This window comes from Mirounga leonina, unplaced genomic scaffold (assembly GCF_011800145.1).
Source record: "Mirounga leonina isolate KUSES-001 unplaced genomic scaffold, KU_Mleo_1.0 Mir_150, whole genome shotgun sequence".
In the NCBI taxonomy this organism is placed as follows: domain Eukaryota; kingdom Metazoa; phylum Chordata; class Mammalia; order Carnivora; family Phocidae; genus Mirounga; species Mirounga leonina.
This window is the reverse complement of record NW_023270374.1, coordinates 29,920,508-29,938,843: the sequence shown is the minus strand read 5'-3', so window position 1 is coordinate 29,938,843 and position 18,336 is coordinate 29,920,508. Positions and strand designations below refer to the sequence as shown.

Here is an 18,336-nt window from a genome sequence, read left to right as displayed (position 1 = left end):
ACTGAGCATGGAGCCTGTTTAAGATTCTCTCTCTGTCTCCCCCAGCCCTGCTCACGCACTCTCTTTCAAAAAAAAAGCAACGTGTCAGACAGTTAATAAAAATGTTACATTATTTTTCTGCATTTTTTAAATGTTTGTAATATTATCAGCTTTTCAATCTGTAATGTATTGTAATTATCTCCTCCCATTCTAGATATTCACTTCCCTTTTAAAGAAAAAAAAAAACATTCAAAGAAGTGATTATGAGACCTAGGTAGAGATATAAAGGAGCCAAAATAGAATACATTTGACTAAAAACAATCACGAACATTGTGGACAGGCTTGGAGACATCTTACAAAAGAAACTGGAAAAGAGCAGATGATTCCAAAGATGGTGATAAATACTAAAAAGAGACAAAGGAGATCTAATACACACTTAATTGATGCCCTTAGAAAAAAGAATATACATGCCAAGATAGAACAGAAGAAAACCTGAGATATGAACCTGAAGACTCAAAAGTTCTTCCATATTTAAGAAACAATGAGACAGAAAAACCAGCATCGAGATACGTCCTGGCACAAAAACAAGCTTACGAGCATCCAAGCAGCAAGTGAGCCAGGAAGGAAGCGGGAAGAGAGCCCACTGGAACTCAGACTTCTGCACAGTGATCCTCCGTGTCAAAGGGCAGTGAGCAATGTCTGCACAGTTCCCAGGGAAAGAGAAGGCGAAGCAAGAGTTTCATAACAAAAACTACAACCAAACATTCTCAGGCATATACAATTCAATCTAGAAATAAGGCAAAATGAGCCATTCAAGGTTAGCAAAACCATGGCAGAGAATTAGTGATGAACACTGGATCTATTTAAACTAGAACTAAAGTTAATCAGCTGTGGAAGTTATGATTACAGAAAAGAACATGTATGTATACGCTTGAAATGAAAGTCACAGCACTGCATCTATAACAAACAGAGGGAGAAAATGCAGAAAGAGTAAGTGGGCCTTTGCTCTTTTGTAACAGGAAACTACCTGCAACGGTTTCAAAAACAAGTGATGTTAAAGCTTTCTGTAATCTTGTTTCTTAGTTTTCAAGCCTCCATACATTCTCATGTGGTGAACAAATATTTCTCCAAAGTTAAGTAACTACTCCTATTTCACTTCAGTGAAATTTGTGAAATTCAACAAAAGCAAATGTATAGCTGGCATCCCATTTTCGTAGAATTACTTCTATGCATTCAAGGCACCACTCATCTTCATGTAAACATAAGAGCAAAGCTTGGAATGATGTTCACAAATGTTCACAAGGTTTTCACTGGGTGGTGACATTTTTATTTATTTTAATTATTTTTCGTTTGTTCTGACTTCCACTGTACTTTATTACTACTTAAAAATTTGTGGGGCACCTGGGTGGCTCAGTCGTTAAGCGTCTGCCTTCAGCTCAGGTCGTGATCCCAGGGTCCTGGGATCAAGCCCCCCACTGGGCTCCCTGCTCAGCAGGAAGCCTGCTTTTCCCTCTCCCACCCCCACTTCCTTCTCTCGCTGTGTCTCTGTCAAATAAATAAATAAATCTTTAAAAAAAAAATTGTAATGTACAAGTATCAATTTTACAAAAATAAGCAGGTCATAGTTCTTTTTCAACTGAAGAACTAAACACTCAAGGAGCCACACCATATTCATTTGGGGCCTTAAGGAAACAAGAAAAAAAAAGTCACTGAGACAGAAGACACAGATGGGAGTTTGTACAACGTGGAAAAGAAACTTACTGTAACAGCAGCCACTCTTCGAGGCTGGGTCACTCCCACCACTCTTCCTTCGGCAGTCCAGCCCGCTTCTGCAAGGTACTGCAAACAAAACCACACCGAAGTATGCATCTGACACCACTTCTCCAGAAACAATTTCTCCCAAGATAACCCTGTATTGTGTTAAAATCACTGAGAAAGTTAGTAACAGATGGTTCTTATCCCAGCAGACATTTTGGAAATTATTTTGCAAATGAGGGATCTGAGGCTTGGCAATGTTAAGTAACTTGCTTACATTCACACCAGAGCTGATAATCAGAAGAACCAAGGCCCAAGTTCAACATTCTGACTCCCCAGTCTTACAAATTTCCAAGTACCAGAGCTGCCTGAAGGAATAAACTACTATCCATGGGCCACACGGAACAGTGCTAAATCTACAGGACAAAGAATTTTAAAGTACACAGAGAGACATCTCAATGTAAATATCAACCATACAGAACATTTTAGTCAGATTAAATAAAAATAACTAGATTTTGTACATGTGTATATATGCCATTATATCAGAACACACAAAATTTGACAGTATGTATTTACCTGATTTATTTATGTATTTATTTGCTATATATATTCATTTGTTATGTATTCATTTGATCATATACACTTTTAAAATCCAAAGTGGTAACAGCTGTTATCAGTTACATATTTTTATAATGTCTAAATTGCTTCACAATGAATATATATTTTACAGTAGGAAAAAAATTTAAAATGCTACTACATATATCTACTCACTTGTTCAAAAGAAACAAGGGAAGAAACTAAAGAGAATGGTTATCTATGGAGGATCGGGAGGAAAGGAGGAAAAATGGAAACAGGGCAGCAGGGGATAAAGAGGGAATGCCAATGCTCCGAGTAGATGTTTCTGGGGAGCTCTGATTCAGAGCCAGGCATGTTTCACATGCTCTTCAAGTGCCCAAAACATAAACAAAACCAACCAAGATGTACATGATGGGAAACCAGGAGGAAATACAAACACTAACAAATGGCCCTTTCTGTAGCACAAATGAATTACAGGATCACACCCAAGGGGATGGGGAAGACATAACCTAAGTAACTGGAAAACAAGGTCTGGACTAGATGCTATAAAAGCCAATGAGAGAGAACCGTGATCTAGTCAGTAAATGTGGGTAAATAACAAATGGGGGTATGGGTTAGTAATTCTAAAACTATTTTATGTTTATATTAGAATCCAACAAATAAGTTAACGTATTGTAAATAATGAGGACTGAGTTTCTCACTATAGGAGAAATTTACAAATAAGGAAAGGCTAAAATGAGCCCTATGGTGTTGGATTACAATCAGAAGTATCAGCATAAATTCATGGTTTTTAATACATACACAGACTGATACAGATATACAGATGTTTTTATGTGTGGGGATTAGTAGTCACATATATATTTCCTAAATCTGCCCACTGAGACTTATAGCAATGACACCTCAGTGGCAACAAGCACCCTAGCACCCAATTCTTGATTTCTAAACACCATTCTCCAATAAAGGAACCAGGGCTCCTTGGAGAAGTGTTTGACCCCAGGGCTAGTCAGGGATATTATAAGACAAGCCTGAAATGTCCTGTAGTACTAGAAAGTAAGGAAAGGTTAAAAAAAAAAAAAAAAAAAGGCTTTAGGAAAGGACATAGGGCCTAACTAAAGGAGCTCCTAATGATCAAAGTAACAAACTAAAAAAGACAGTATTGGATTTTAAGCCATGGAACAAAATATATATTCATGAATCCACACTGATGTATATAATAAATGAGGGAAAAGGGACAGTTCTTCCTTAGAGAGGATTCCATTTAATGAAGGAAAAAGGGAAAGAGAAAAGCATCAAGCAAACCCCTGAGTAAGTGCTGCAGACAAGATCCGCTAAGGGATGCTAAAATTAGGAGGCAAAAGCTTGAAGGGAAGGGGAGTATCTGCAGTCTGAAAATATCTCCCCTAGATATTTACCAACTACCAACAAATGGCAAGACAGTAACTTTAGGGGCAAAGCTGGCACCTCGCCAGCAATCAGACATCAGCATCTCAAACCCCATGATATGATGCACTGAGGAGGACACACCATTTCTGTGGTATTCTTTCCCAAAATCCACCAGCTCATTCTAACCATGAGAAAACATCACACAAATCCAAGCTGAGAGGTGTTCTATCACATAAATGCCCAGCACTCTTCAAAAATGTCAAGGTCCTGAAGGATGAGGAGGACAGACTGAGGAAACTCCCCCAGCCTAGAGAAGACTAGGGAGACATAACAACTCAATGCAACGTGAGGTCCTGGATCTTGGAACTAGAAAAGGACACCAGTGAGAACACTGAAGAGATGCGGAAGATCTGTAGCCCAGCGGCTGCACTGTACCAATAGAGATGCCTGCTTTTGATTACTGCAGCAGGGGAAGTGGTGGGAGAGGTTTAAGGGAATTCTGTGTTATTTTTACAACTGTTCTGTTAGCCCAAAATTAGCTATAAATAATAGTTTAAAAAAACAACTGTAAGGGACAACATGTTTTAGATAATGTAGGTTTTTGCCATAAAAACTTAAAGTTTCTCTCTCTTGATTAAATACATAACACAAAACACTACCAACCACACCAATCAACACAAAGGCAAAAACAGAACTACAAGAAATAATAGCTAAGATTCACAGACTACGTTATTAAGTGCCAGGAACTGTGCTGAGCACCTTGCATGCAAAAGCCCATTTAATCCTCACAACGTATCTATGAGGAAGGCAACAGCATCATCAACAATTTAGAGATAAGCAAACAAAGAGATCACAAAACTTGTCCAAGGACCTGGATAAAAATCTAAGAGCTGGGATTTAAGCTCGGCAAACCAAAGCCCTGCCACATAACCAGGACACAATTCTACCATCCAAAATAAAACGCACATACTTGTAGTCAATCTCTTAGTAACAGTGGTAAGCGAAAGAAAAAAAATTTCCATAATAAACAACCTGCCCATGAAGCCAGTCTCCTCGATACACCTGTGATTCAGACTCCTGCATGCTTATGACTGCTGACAGATGGAAATTTAAAGATGCTGCAAAAGCAGGAATAGCTATCAAAATATAGGAATAGTTACAAAAGCTATCAAAAGGCAGTGGATGTCACGCTGAATTCCATCTTCACTCTTTTTAAGGGTCACCAAATCTGGTCTTCTCATTAAGGAGTGGGATAAGGAAGCACTCCATCAAAAACAACACGAATAAAAATTGTAGCAAAGAGCTTGTTTTCATAGTCCATTGTTTTGACAGAGCTCTGGGAAAAAATATCAGCTAGATTCCACAAATAGTTTGTGAAATTTCAAAACTGGTGTTTGGTGCTTCAACATGCGGTACTTTTCCAAGGAAAGACGTTATATAAATCCAGCAAGACAGTGCGTTGAGAAAAAGCTGCTCCACATTCTTGCCGTGACCTTCAGCTCCTCAGCCTGTCCAATTTTCCTAGACTATAACTCAAATTAGCGTCACAAGAAGTTGTGACGGTCTCAGAGAAGAAGAACTGTGTGGTGAGGAAAGAAGGATGATCCTTCCATACAAGGGGCGGCAGGTATTCAGACCAATGATATAATCAACTATCACAATGACCTATTCATCAATTTCACCAGCAAAGCTTAGGAGATTCACTCTTCACCATTTATTCTCTTGTGCTTCTTTAATTTTGTACCATGTGAATGTATTCAAAAAACACAGTGCTTGTAAGAAAACACAGTTCCTTAAAAGCAGTTAAATTCAAATGTATATGCCCTCTCACCCAGCAACTCCATGACTACTGTATTTATTCTGTAAGTATACCTATACATGTGCAAAATTCTATGCAAATTGATTCATTACATCACTGTGATAATACAAAACTGGAAACAACCTAAGTGCCTATCAACTGAGAACTGGTAAAATAAATTATGTGCAATCTATACAACTGAAAAATGATACATTAAGTGGGAAAAAAGACAAGGTACATTAAAGCACATATAGATGCCACCTATCTGTGTTTTAAAAAGAGGAGATACACACACACACACTTCTCTGTAAATGCAGTAAGAAAATCTCTGAGAAACTAATGACATCTGTTGCATCCACATAAAGGAAATGAGCATCAGAAGATAGGGCAGAAGAGAGATCTTTCTCTTTCTATGTCCTTTCGCATCTCTTGAATCTTAAACCATGTGAACCTATTAAATACTCTTCCAAAATTGAAAAAAAACTACCTTTGTTCACTGCCACTGGATCCTCAGACCCTGCTCTTTCGCCTCCAGGCCATTCTTTCCCTGGACTCGACCCTCAGCAGGCCCCCTCTGTTCCCTGGCAGCTAAGCCTTGCTGGGGGAAATGACCAGATCGTCGTGCTGTACAGTATCTCGGATCCAAACATTTGCCACCCACCCCTGTCAGAGGATTCCACACACCGCCACCCCACCGCTACCGGGCCGGGCAGTGAAACCTGCCTTGTGCAATGAAATGTGAGCAGAAGTGCCACTTCCAGTCATAAGTTCTAAAACTTGAGCCGTCTCCTAATCCTGCCATCTACCCCAAGACTCCCAAGCCCCAGATAAGAGCTGGGCCATCATCCTCGGTCCCAGGGACCACGGGGAGCAGCCATCTTGGGTCGTCAACCTAAGAAGACCACAGAGGAGGAGGAAGAAATAAACCTTTGTGTTCTTAAACCACTGAGATTTTCAGGTTCTTTGGTAACATAACATAGTTATGTTGAGCTGACTAAATAACCAAACAGACTTATTCCTTAACAAACAGACCACCTCACCTCATGTGGCCCATCTTTCAACCCGTTCTATGTTCCCTCCTCCACATCACTGCTCTCTAATGTCTTCAACTGTAAAAGGAAGGTAATGATAGTACCTGCTTCACTGAGGATTAAACAGATTAATATGTGCAAACTGACCACTTCATGTAGCACTTACTTATTACTTGCTTGACAATGACGATGGCGGTGGTACTGATTATTACTGCCTTCTGATACTCTCTCAGTAATTCAACATGGCCCCTGTTCTGTGTCTGTCTGTAAGAAGCAAGTAATGTGCTATGGTCTTGATACCACCCGCACGTTTCCCTCCAGGTCACCATGTGCTCCGCTGTCCTTTCTCTACTGCCGTCCGTTCCCTTCCGCTTACCTTTCCCTAGCTGCACATTAGATCACCTGGGGACCTTTTAAGAAATACCATGTCTAGGCCACAGCCTAAATCCATTATTGGATTGGGCAAAAGAAGCTGTATTATCTCTTTCTATAAGTTCAAAAACAGAATTAATCTACGGTGTTAGAAGCCAGAATGAGAGATACCCCTGTGTGTTGCACAGGAAGCAGGAAGAGAGGGCAGGAGACCAGAAGGGGACAGAAGAGGACTTCTGGAGCTCTGGTAATGTTCTGTTCCGTTTCTTGATCTGAGGACTGGTAAACATGTGTATTCACTTGTGAAAGTTTATCAAGCTGTACAATTATAAGTACTTTGCAATATACATTTTATACTTCAATAAAAATCTACATTAAAAAGGAAAGAAAAACCTGCAATGACTCTCATCCTTGACCACTTACATATCATTCTTCACCCTCCAAGTCAAGGCTCGTAAGACACATTTTGACCTCACCCTGTCTTTCCACTCTTGCTGAGTCCCAGACACTTCTCACACCCCAGTATCTCTGACCACAATATTCCCTGGATGAGAACATCTTCCTGGCCAGCTCCCACTGGTCGTTCAAAGTCTACTTCAAATGTCATTTCTTTTACAAGGCCTTTCCTGATCCTTCTGTCCACCTCTGTCCACACCAGACAGCAGCTTGCCTTGTAACACGGGCTCCTTCCACAGCACCATGTAATTCTTTGGTAGTCCATTTTTATTTACAACTAGAGCAGTATTCATTCATTTCACCCTCCTCTTCAACTGTAACTACTTGAGGACAAAAACCAGGCATTATACCTCTTTGAAGGAGTCTCCACTGTTCCTTTCAGAGTATGGCTAGTCAATCATTATTTTGGAATTATAATAAATCAAAGATGACTATTACTTCGACGGTAATCAATCACAAGAGCCAAAAGCTGAATAAAAAGTATCTAGTCGGGTTGAATATTTTCTCTCTGACAGAAGATCTTTAAAAAGCAAATTATAGTAAAGAGAGTTCTCAAGTTACAAAACCCTTCTGGCCAAATGTAAGTGCAAAGACACATATAAGTACATACTCACTTGTGGGATCTGCGTGCTTTTCCCACATCCCGTCTCTCCAACAATCACCACTGTCTGATAGTTTTCTACCAAGTATAATATATGATTCCTAAGCTGAAAAACAGAACCATACATTGTAAAGAGCCATACATGTTCTCAAAAGATCTAAACAATGATATTTAAACATTATGAAATGAGCTGTTTGCCAAAGGAAAGTAAATCTTTTTTTTTTTAATTTTTTTTAAAGATTTTATTTACTCATTTGAGACAGAGAGATACAGAGAGAGAGCATGAACAGGGGGAGAGGCAGAGGGAAGGAAGAAGCAGAATCCCCACTGAGCCAGGAGCCCAAAGGGAAAGTAAATCTTACAAAGAATTATCAAAATATATTTCCATCTCGCAGTGTCGGTGTCCATATAAGCTGAGACAAGTGCAATTGAGAGCAGTAACTTACCAAAATATACAATATACATACCCTTTAATTCAAAATTTTTACTTATAAGAAGTTATACTCACTGAAGTATTGTTTATAACAGCCAAAATTTCAGTCTAAATGTTCATCAACAGGGTTAAATCAGTTATGAAACACTCCAATAATGGAATATACTCAGGCGTTAAAAAGAACAAATATCTATTGGAAACAAAATGAGGGTTGCGGGGGGGAGGGGGCAGGTGGATGGGGTAACTGGGTGATGGACATTAAGAAGGGCATGTGATGTAATGAGCACTGGGTATTATATAAGACTGATGAATCACTGAACTCTACCTCTGAAATTAGTAATACACTATATGTTAATTGAATTTTAAAAAAAGAACAAATGTCTATTTGTCAAATGTCTGTATGTTAATTGAATTTTAAAAAAAGAACAAATGTCTATCTGATATGGAATGGTCAACAAGATATGTTAAGGGAGGAACTCAAGGTGCAGAACAGTGTAAATAATACACTATTATTTGTGTTTTTAAAGAAAGGATACATACATGCCATGTACAAGCTATCTTTACAGAAAATAAAACAAAACAAAAACCGATCATTGTATTATCTCCTGGAGCGGAAGAGGGTGGCCGGGGAGCAAGGATGTGAAGGAGACAGACCTTTACATTTTGTACAAATTATGTATTATCTAGTTACAAATTCTTTCATTTATTAACTGGGGAAAAAAAAGACAGAAAGAATATGCTTTCACCTCTACCTCTAAATCCAAGTTCGTAATAAAGCACCCATAGGTTACACCTGTATTTCAACTGAGCCTTTCTTTACCCATTCAGTGTGAGCAGAAAACTGAAGAGATGATTCCAACATCCTATCTACTTAGCCCCCTAGTATATTTTTGTACCCACATGTGCTGAAAGACGCACTTGGTCTGGAAAGTCATGAAGGTATTCCATAAATACCTGGTCTGGAATGAAGTAAACCCTGACAAGTTCCCCCACTCTGACTACTGCTCAGCCCGTCTGATTGGGCACCAACAACGTGGTGAGGACTGGGAGAGTGAACATGCTGCCTAACTGCCTCACTAAAGTATTGGCTGCTTTGGGGTTTTGAATCGGGCATTATTTGGGGTCTAAATATATAGTTCTCACATTTTAGTGTGAAACCCTCTTAGGATATTTGTTAAAAATGAAGATTCCTAGCCCTATTCCCAGGGTTTCTGATTCAGTAGGATTACGTTGGGGCTCAGGAATCTGCATTTCTCAAGCCCCCACAGCAGATCCTGCTGCAGGTGGTCTATAATGACTAGTCTAGACACTCTTTTGTCAGTTGCCTGGACTTGGTGCTTTCTTTCGTTTTGGCTAGGGGAAGGTGAAAGGTTTGGGATCTTTGCAGGTATTTTATGAATGTAGATCCAACGGTGGGTGGGTGGGTGGATGGATGGATGGATAGACGGATGGATGGTGGATGGTCAAGGAAAACTAGAAAGACAATCTGAATACAGACAGAAACAAGATAAGGCATTCCAGGAAAGGGAAATAACATAAGCAAAAGGAAGAAGACGGAAACAAGCAAACAATACAAACTCTATTCCAGGGGCATCATAAGAGCCCACAAAAGGCTCCAGGTGTGGTTTGGAAATGAGTTAGGAGACAGGTAGTCCAGGCTTCCCTAGCAGAGCTACGGTCTGCACCGTCCCTGGGGCGCTGGCTGGGCTGTCAGTGCTGCACCAGATGAGACCGAGCAGAAGAAAACTGAAGGCAGTAACTCACATTTCACATACTAGATAGGAAGGGCTGCACACGAAGAAGGTCCAACGTGTAACATTCGAGAGAGACATGACAAGATTTCCAGTCTGGAGACTGCAAAAATGACAGTAGCGCCCACAGGCGCAAGCAGAGAGATGGCCAAGGGCTGGTGCGGAGGAGGGCACTGAGCTTCAGGGAGGCGGTGTGTAAAGGAGTGAGAGGACGACCTTCCATAGCAATGTCCAAGCCCCAGCAAGAATGCCAGCCTACGGGAGGTGGTCAAGAAGGCTGCCTTGTAATGACAGCAGGAAAAAGAGAGGAACTTTAAATTTATTGCCCCTTTAGTTTCAATTTCTGTCTTTAAAGCTACTTTTAGTTTTAGTGGGGGACGGGTTGGTGAATGGGTCCCTTTCACCCTTTTCATCTCCTAGATTTATCTTTAACATCTCATGAGTGCCTAACTATGCTTAAATTCTGTTTTGCTTTTTACCAATAACCCATACGATTTTAATTTCCATCAATGTTAAACCTTGATTACTTTTGCATTTGTTTCATTTATGGTATCTTGTAAGTTCAGATGGATGATGAAAAACAGTCAAGGAAAGGCCAAAATTAAATACTTGGTAAATAATAATTATCTGTGTACTTGAATACTTACAATATGTCAGGTACCTTGCTAAATGCCCCATGTGGATGATCTCATCTGGGCCTCATAACAATCCAATGAGGTAGGTGCTATTAGTCCCATATTACAGATAAAAACACAGAAGTTCAGATGGTGAAGCAAGGTCACACAGCACAAAAACAATGAAGCTCGGGTTTGAGCTCTAAAGTCTAGCTCCAGAACCTTGATACTTCACCGCAGCTCAAACTATGTCCCTCAACAGCGAGGCAGCAATGGTGAACCTATAATCTCATCTCCTGAGGGGCAAACCGGTTTACATTCACACATATTGGATGAGGTTAATCACCTGAGGGAGAAACCCAGAAATGTCAGTGAGTGACTAAAATGTTTGGGGCCACATAACACTCTAATCTAGGTGACTTGGCTAAGTTAAGAAGGATTCTGTTTCGAATCCATTTGGAGAAAGCACATATCAATAGAAGAGGAATGATTAGCACAGTCTAGACAAAGAGACTCCCTTAGTGTGAGAACTTGGCAGCTCTCCCCCAGCATTGTCCAGGAGAAAGAGTGAGCCACGGGTGCTGGTGGCCACACCTACTCGGGTCATTCCAGGGGCATCACGTGAGGCTGGGAGAGCACGACGCCCTTCATCGGGGGCTATATGAAACATTCTTCAGCTCTATCTAAATGGCCTTTGGCCTAGAGCTCACTTCCTGATTACAATCTGGCTTCCCATGTGGTCTTTTTTTTTTTTAATAAATAATCTAATTTTATTTATTGAACTGATATAATGTAGAAGTTGTGATTACTTCATGATGAAAGGTTTTATATTTGGCATACTAAAAATATATTAAAGCACTACTATATGACAGATATTGTGCTATAGCTTTTTTTTTTTTTAAAGATTTTATTTATTTATTTGAGAGAAAATGAGAGAGAGAGCACATGAGAGGGGGGAGGGTCAGAGGGAGAAGCAGACTCCCTGCTGAGCAGAGAGCCCGATGTGGGACTCGATCCCGGGACTCCAGGATCATGACCTGAGCCGAAGGCAGTCGCTTAACCAACTGAGCCACCCAGGTGCCCCTTCCCATGTGGTCTTGGCAACAGGGAGAAAAGTGAGCCCATGGACCATGTCTGTCTGCACTGGAGAATGACGGCTATAAACAAATGTATTCTGAATTCTAGTTCATACTTTGGTCTCTTGTGAGATGAACATACGTCCATTTCATGAGACCAATAAAATCAAATGCTGGATGTGCACACAGTACATAATAAGCACCCAAATCCCGTCACCGTGTCAGTGGGAGTTAACTTCTTCCACAGAAACCTCCTCAGATGTCCAATTAGTCTTGTTTAAAGAAATTCGCCTTTAAAAAGAAAGCTAACATTGGCCATACACTGGTAATCTGTTGAAGTTGGAGGCACAGCAGTTCATTGTGCTGTTTTCTCTACTCTTCTGTATGTCTGAATTTGTCCATAATCGAAAAGCAAAGAGAGGGAAAAAGAATGTCATTCCATCTCTTCCAGGTTTTCTTTTTTTTTTTTTTTTTAAGATTTTATTTATTTGACAGAGACACAGCAAGACAGGAAACACAAGCAGGAGGAGTGGGAGAGGGAGAAGCAGGCCTCCCGCAGAGCAGGGAGTCCGATGCGGGGCTCGATCCCAGGACCCTGGGATCATGACCTGAGCCGAAGGCAGACGCTTAACGACTGAGCCACCCAGGCACCCCTCTTCCAGGTTTTCAATTTGTAACAACATCTAACTAAAAAAACCATTAAGGACTTTCAAGATTTATATGGTTAAGCAACACACACATATTTTGAGGTTCATCCCCTCAGATAAGGGCAGCTCCGAGCTCACTGTGTCCTACAGAGCCGTTAAGAGTAAGAGGACAGGATTCACTTCAGGACCCAGTCTAAGGCCACCGTGCACGGCTTCAGGCCAACCGACTGCACAGGCTTGTTTAGTGTACCTTGAACACCGGCAGCTTCTGCCTCTGCTGCTCTATAGAAAGGGCAGCGTAGGGATTGTAGACAACGGGTGGTGCAGAGTCTTCAGCCAGACTCTGTCTCTCTTCAGAGATGCTGACACCTGGTCCCTCTGTACCTGTAACAGAAATGCTTTTTTCAGATTCTCTGATGCAACCAATGGACAGAAAAATGTGCAGACTTTACAAATTCCAAGGCAAAGATACAACACAAGCAATGCATTTTACCTCAAACTACTAGAAGATACTAAACTTTAACTTCAGGAAAGCATCTAGGAAAGGACCTGGGAGAATACAAAAATCTCCCCTAAAAGCTTCACCGCAGCATCAAGGACAGAGAGGAGAGGCCCCTGGGCTCCAAACCAGCCACTCGTAACTGTATTCCAGAGGACAATGTTTTCAGGTCTGGCCCCGACATATTACTACTAATTATTCTAATTACTCCTCCTACAAGTGACAGAAACCCAATGGGAACTGGCTGAGGTGCAGGAACATGCTACTGCAGGACGACAGCAAGGCCCGGGGACACAAATGCTGCCTTGGCTTGCTCCTTCTCTCATCTCAGCGCCTCTCCACCAGCTCCTTTCGATCCCTAAGTTTGGATTCTCAGTAAGAGTTGGAATCAAGGCTGCTCAGGCTCACAACTCCCCACCCTCCATTCGCTCCCCAACAAGGACTGAATGCAAGAGATGCCACAGGGAACACTCCAGATGCTAGGTCCTACCCTCGTGCGGCTTACTTGCTTCTTTCACTCCTCCTCCCATAACACAGTTTTGTGCAGAAGGTGGTAATACGTGCTAAGGAGAAAGTAAAAGACTCAGCAAGGGGGGGGGGGGGGGGGAGTCCCCGGTGTGTGTGTGGTCTGTGGTCTGGAGGCGGGGGAAGGCTCCTCTTCCCCCAGCTTAGGTCCAATGCCCAGCCTGATCCAACCAACCATAGCCAGTGGAGCGGGAGGCGGGAGGCGGCAGCCCCCATTTTGAATCACAGAACTGGAGTGGTTGGGTGTGAAGTACCATTCCAAGAAACCACCGTGCTGAGCAAATTAAACAACAGCTTTCCACAATGCTGGCTTGGTGAGAACAATGACAAACTGGTGCCCAGGACGGTGAAGAATAGGGAAGCCATATCTCATCATGTAAAACTCTTCAGGTACCATGAATTTTAGCCTTTGAAGGAAAATGCCTTAAGAGGAACATGGGTTCAATTTTTACAATCAGCTTCCAGAACTTTTCGCGCCAATTTGTTTGTGTAGGCCTTGGACAGAACTAAGAGTAATAAGTGACACAGGGTTTGGAATTCAACAGGACACAAGGAAGCTATTTTCTTTTTTTTTTTTTAAAGATTTTATTTATTTATTTGAGAGAGAGAGAATGAGAGAGAGAGAACACATGAGAGGGGATAGGGTCAGAGGACGAAGCAGACTCCCTGCTGAGCAGGGAGCCCGATGCGGGACTCGATCCAGGGACTCCAGGATCATGACCTGAGCCGAAGGCAGTCGCTTAACCAACTGAGCCACCCAGGCGCCCAAGGAAGCTATTTTCAAAAGCTAGAGCTGTTGAGCACTGGGGTGTAATGCCTTTGTGAATCTTAAAAACCTTCCCTGGAAGTTCAAACACAGGCCACACAGCCTTCTGCTGGGGGCACTATAGGAGTGATTACCCCAAACTATCATCTCCCAGATCTTCTGAACTCAGGGTCTGATGCCATGTGAAATTACAGGGGCTTTATGACAAGCACCTTTAGCCCAGTGATTTATTTTTACATTTTTTGGAGGTCCCAAACCCCTTGACAATCTAATAAAGGCTATGGACCCCTCTCCTGAAAAATACATCAGAATATAATGTATCAGGACAGAAAATGCTCGTGGTCCATAGACCCCCTAGAGCTAAGTTTAGAGTCATTGTCACAGATCTCTAATCCCTTTTCCACTTATTTCTAGGAACATAGTTGTGTTCCAGAGGTCCAAGATTGCCAAAAATCATTTAAGTGGGGCACTGCTATATTGTTTTTGCCAAAATGCTGACATTCCTTTCAACAAGATAAAAGATAGAACAGGACCTGGAACAAAGCCTGTGCTCAAAGAGGCAAGTCTCCTTTCCTTTCTTCCCTTATTATTGCCACATCTATATAACTTCTTGTAACCCTTCCCCAAGAAAACTGCTGCAAAGAATAGTTCATCCTCATCTGCTCTGTTTTTGTCACCAATTCCCTCCTTTTCAAAACATGTTTTAAACCTTTCCAGCCTGTCTTAGCAATAGCATTGCTCCTGCAAGGTCTCTTGCTTCCTCCCACACCAGGGTTTAATCTACCCAGGTGTCTTCTTTACTACCCCTCCCCTCCCTGTCTCCAGCCTACAGCCAAGTCCACCTCAGTATATTCTGTCATGAGATGTTTTACAAGAGCTAATGTCAATCAATAAGGAGTATGTCTCCTCCTTACAAAAGACTTCATTCAGCCAAACCAGGACTGCCTCCCCTCTACATACATCCCACGGTCCATTCTGACTGCCTATGGTTGCCTTTCCCTGGGGAACATTCTCTATACTTAAGGGAGTAACAAGTTTGTAATCCTGCAAACCACAAATGCCTTCATTTCTCCACCTACAAATCAAGGCTGACAACAGCACCCCCACCCCCACCCAGCATTCCCTCTAATTTCAATTTTTTCAATTCAGTTTTTCAATTTGAGTGATGCCCCATTAGTGGGTTATGAAATGAATGTAGTGGGGTCATGACCAGCATTTTTTTTTTTTAAATAATGAACTAGAAACAGAATAGCATTATCTCCTGCTTCACCCCAAAACGTACCCTATCACTTAACACCATCTCGCTACTCAATTACTTTGGTTTTTTGGACATTCCTGAGGCACACATCCCACTTTGCCTTGGTCAGGCTGCTCTCTTTGCCCAGAGCTCCATACCCCTACCTCTCCAAGGAACAAAACCGTATTTGGCCTTCACTGTTCACCTCAAAAATATCACTATCTTTATGAAGTATTTCTTATCCACACATTCAATCTTTCCCTCTCTTCTATACCTCTATGTAATTCTAATAGTTATTATGTATCTAGTACTAAGAGCTTTACATGTACTCTCATTTAATCCTCAAAACAATCCTTTGGGTAGGGGCGCCTGGGTGGCTCAGTAGGGTTAAGCGTCTGCCTTCGGCTCTGGTCATGATCTCAGCGTCCTGGGATCGAGCCCCGTATGCGGCTCCATGCTCAGCAGGGAGCCTGCTTCTCCCTCTCCCTCTGCCTGCCTGCCTGTCTGCCTACTTGTGATCTCTGTCTCTCTGTCAAATAAATAAATAAAATTTTTAAAAAAACCAAAAACAATCCTTTGGGTAGGTGTTGTTCTGTCCAATTCACAGATAAGGTCACTGAGATTCTGAGCATTTAAGTGACTTTGCCAAGTCACCAGGCTAGTAAATATGGCAGTCAAGGATAGCTTTACAGTCTGACTTGTAGAACCTATCCCCCTTACCACCACTTCTTTCTGCCTCATTCATAATATCTCTTCTAAAGGATATCTAACTTTATATCATAACTGAGACAGAGAAAGAAAGAAAGAATAAATCTTGAGAGCAGAGCAGCAGCCTGGTCACCTGTATTTGCCGCCTGATCACAAGGTTAGGCACTCAATAAGTATACCCTCAACAAAGGAACTATTTAAATAATGGAACAGAACTCTCCGAGTAACCCCATGTTCTTTAGCCAAAATAGTATCCTCTTCTGATTTGCAACAATTCATTCACGCCTTTATTATACTTAACACTTTGACCTGTTATTAAAGGCTTGAATAAGTAAAATAGAGGGTATCTCATCACCTAATGAGATCTTAGTTCCGGCTGCAAATAAAATTCAGGATGGATAACTGGCTAATGATTTGAAATACTGAATAAAACTGTCATTAAGGGACAAACTACAGATTTTTAAAAAGAATTAACACATCCCTTGCTTGGGCTTATCTCCCACATCAAGTATATGCATGGTTAGCATCTCAGGGCAAAACTTTAAAATACCATTTAAAAGTTTTCCCCCTACTACCTTCTCCGTCTCATTTCATTTTTGCTGCAAGATACTTTGCACACCCAGACCTGCAGAGGTGCAAGTGGTGGAAAAACGTAAGCTGGTTAACTGTTAAGAAACTTTTGTTTTTCACAAGAAACTGACGGAAGGGGAGGAAGTAAGGCATCTAGCAGGATCTGGCAAGTACACATTCAATAAAATCCTGATGAAGAAACAAAACACATCAAACAACGCCTTTTGTGACTAACATTCGTGTTTCCCTGACAGAGGGAAGTGGGTGACAGCCAATACGAAGGAGGGTGGTCACTTTCTGGTAGACACTCGAGATGGGCAAGAATTACCCTAAAACAAAATAAGGCACTTTCCCTTTTTTATGAGCACTTACTCTGGGGTCAGACAAGGCGCCGTACTCGTTATTCAAGCCCACAGGATAACTATTACTCTACCCATTTCACAGGTAAGGAGGCTAGGGCTCAGGAAAATTAAGTGACTTGCGCAAAGGAACTCTGCTACTACAGGGCACAGCCGAGAAGTCGAACCCAGGCAACCCGATTCCACAGCTTGAGCTCCTAAACCCTGAGCAGCACCGCCCGTCCGGCCCCAGCGTAGCCCCAGGGCGGTAACAGGACACGCGTGGGCGCTTCAGCGCTTCCCCAGCGTTGGGCAAGGCAGGGATCACGAGTGAGGAAAACGAGGCCCGGGGAAGCTGAGACTCGAACAAGGTCACGCACAGAGTTTCTGCCCAGGCTGGGGGCGGACGCCCGAATCTGTCGGGACCACCGTGGGCGCCTGAGCCGCAGAGCCCACCAGCTCTGAGGCGGCGGTGGCCAGCCCGCCGAGGTCAGGCCTGCGAGCAGGTCCGCAGGCCCCAGGGCGCCGGCTGCCGAGCCAAGACCAAAGTCAGGCCGCCGCATCTGCCCAACGTTTCTCTAAAGGCCTTACCGGGTCGCCAGAACTTCACCGGTCCCAAGGGCGCAGCCATGCTGGGGTGAAAGGTCACGAGGGAGACTCCACCCCTCCGTTGCGCGTGAGCCCCCGGAGGGGCCGGGGGGCGTGGCCCGCGAGGAGCCTCGGCCCAGGAGGCTTCCGCGGAGTTACGGCCACGCCCCCGTGGTCGCCACCGCCCCCCAGCCACGTGACCTACGGCGGTCTCCAAGAGCGCTCCGGCCCCGCGCGCTGACCACGTGACCGGCCCCGCCATATTGGGGAAAGAGGGCGGCGTTCGCGGAGCTTTTCAGCGTGGTGTGTGAGGGTTCCAGGCGGCCCTTCCAGGAGCACGGCGTGGGCCGGGTGTCGGCCGTTCGCCCCCGGAAGGGCAAGCTTTGGGAGAAAATTGATGGCACGGGAGTCCTGTTTTTTCGGAGATGAAAATTCTGCATTCGTCCTGTTTTTTCAGGGATGAAAATTCTGCATTCGTTGTAAAAAATGGCGTACTCTTGGAAAGATCAAGAGCTTTGAGGATAAGTAGAGGTGATTTGGAATCCTAACTTGGCCATTTCCTCAGGCTGAGCTGTCATCTAATCTCAGTTGTAAAATGAGGTCTTCAAAGGTTCTGTTAAATGAGATAACATG

The 18,336-nt window shown here is 42.7% G+C and overlaps 1 protein-coding gene across 4 annotated transcripts in view; it reads right to left on the bottom strand.

The window, feature by feature from the left end:
- Positions 1-17,793, bottom strand: part of DHX35 (DEAH-box helicase 35) — a 65,963-nt gene extending 48,170 nt beyond the window's left edge. For 3 of the 4 annotated variants that reach the window (XR_004679483.1, XM_035006314.1, XM_035006312.1), the window contains exons 1-4: positions 17,707-17,792; positions 12,723-12,856; positions 7,965-8,057; positions 1,741-1,818 (exon numbers count right to left, since the gene is read on the bottom strand). Coding sequence is in view for 3 of the 4 variants with exons in the window: in XM_035006314.1 (XP_034862205.1) it covers positions 1,741-1,818; positions 7,965-8,057; positions 12,723-12,856; positions 17,707-17,746 (345 nt within the window). In the remaining variant the exon portion in view is untranslated. Of the gene's footprint in view, positions 1-1,740; positions 1,819-7,964; positions 8,058-12,722; positions 12,857-17,706 lie in introns of all 4 variants that reach the window. The other variant, XM_035006313.1, reaches the window with a different exon arrangement.
- Between the last annotated feature and the right edge of the window lie 543 nt (positions 17,794-18,336).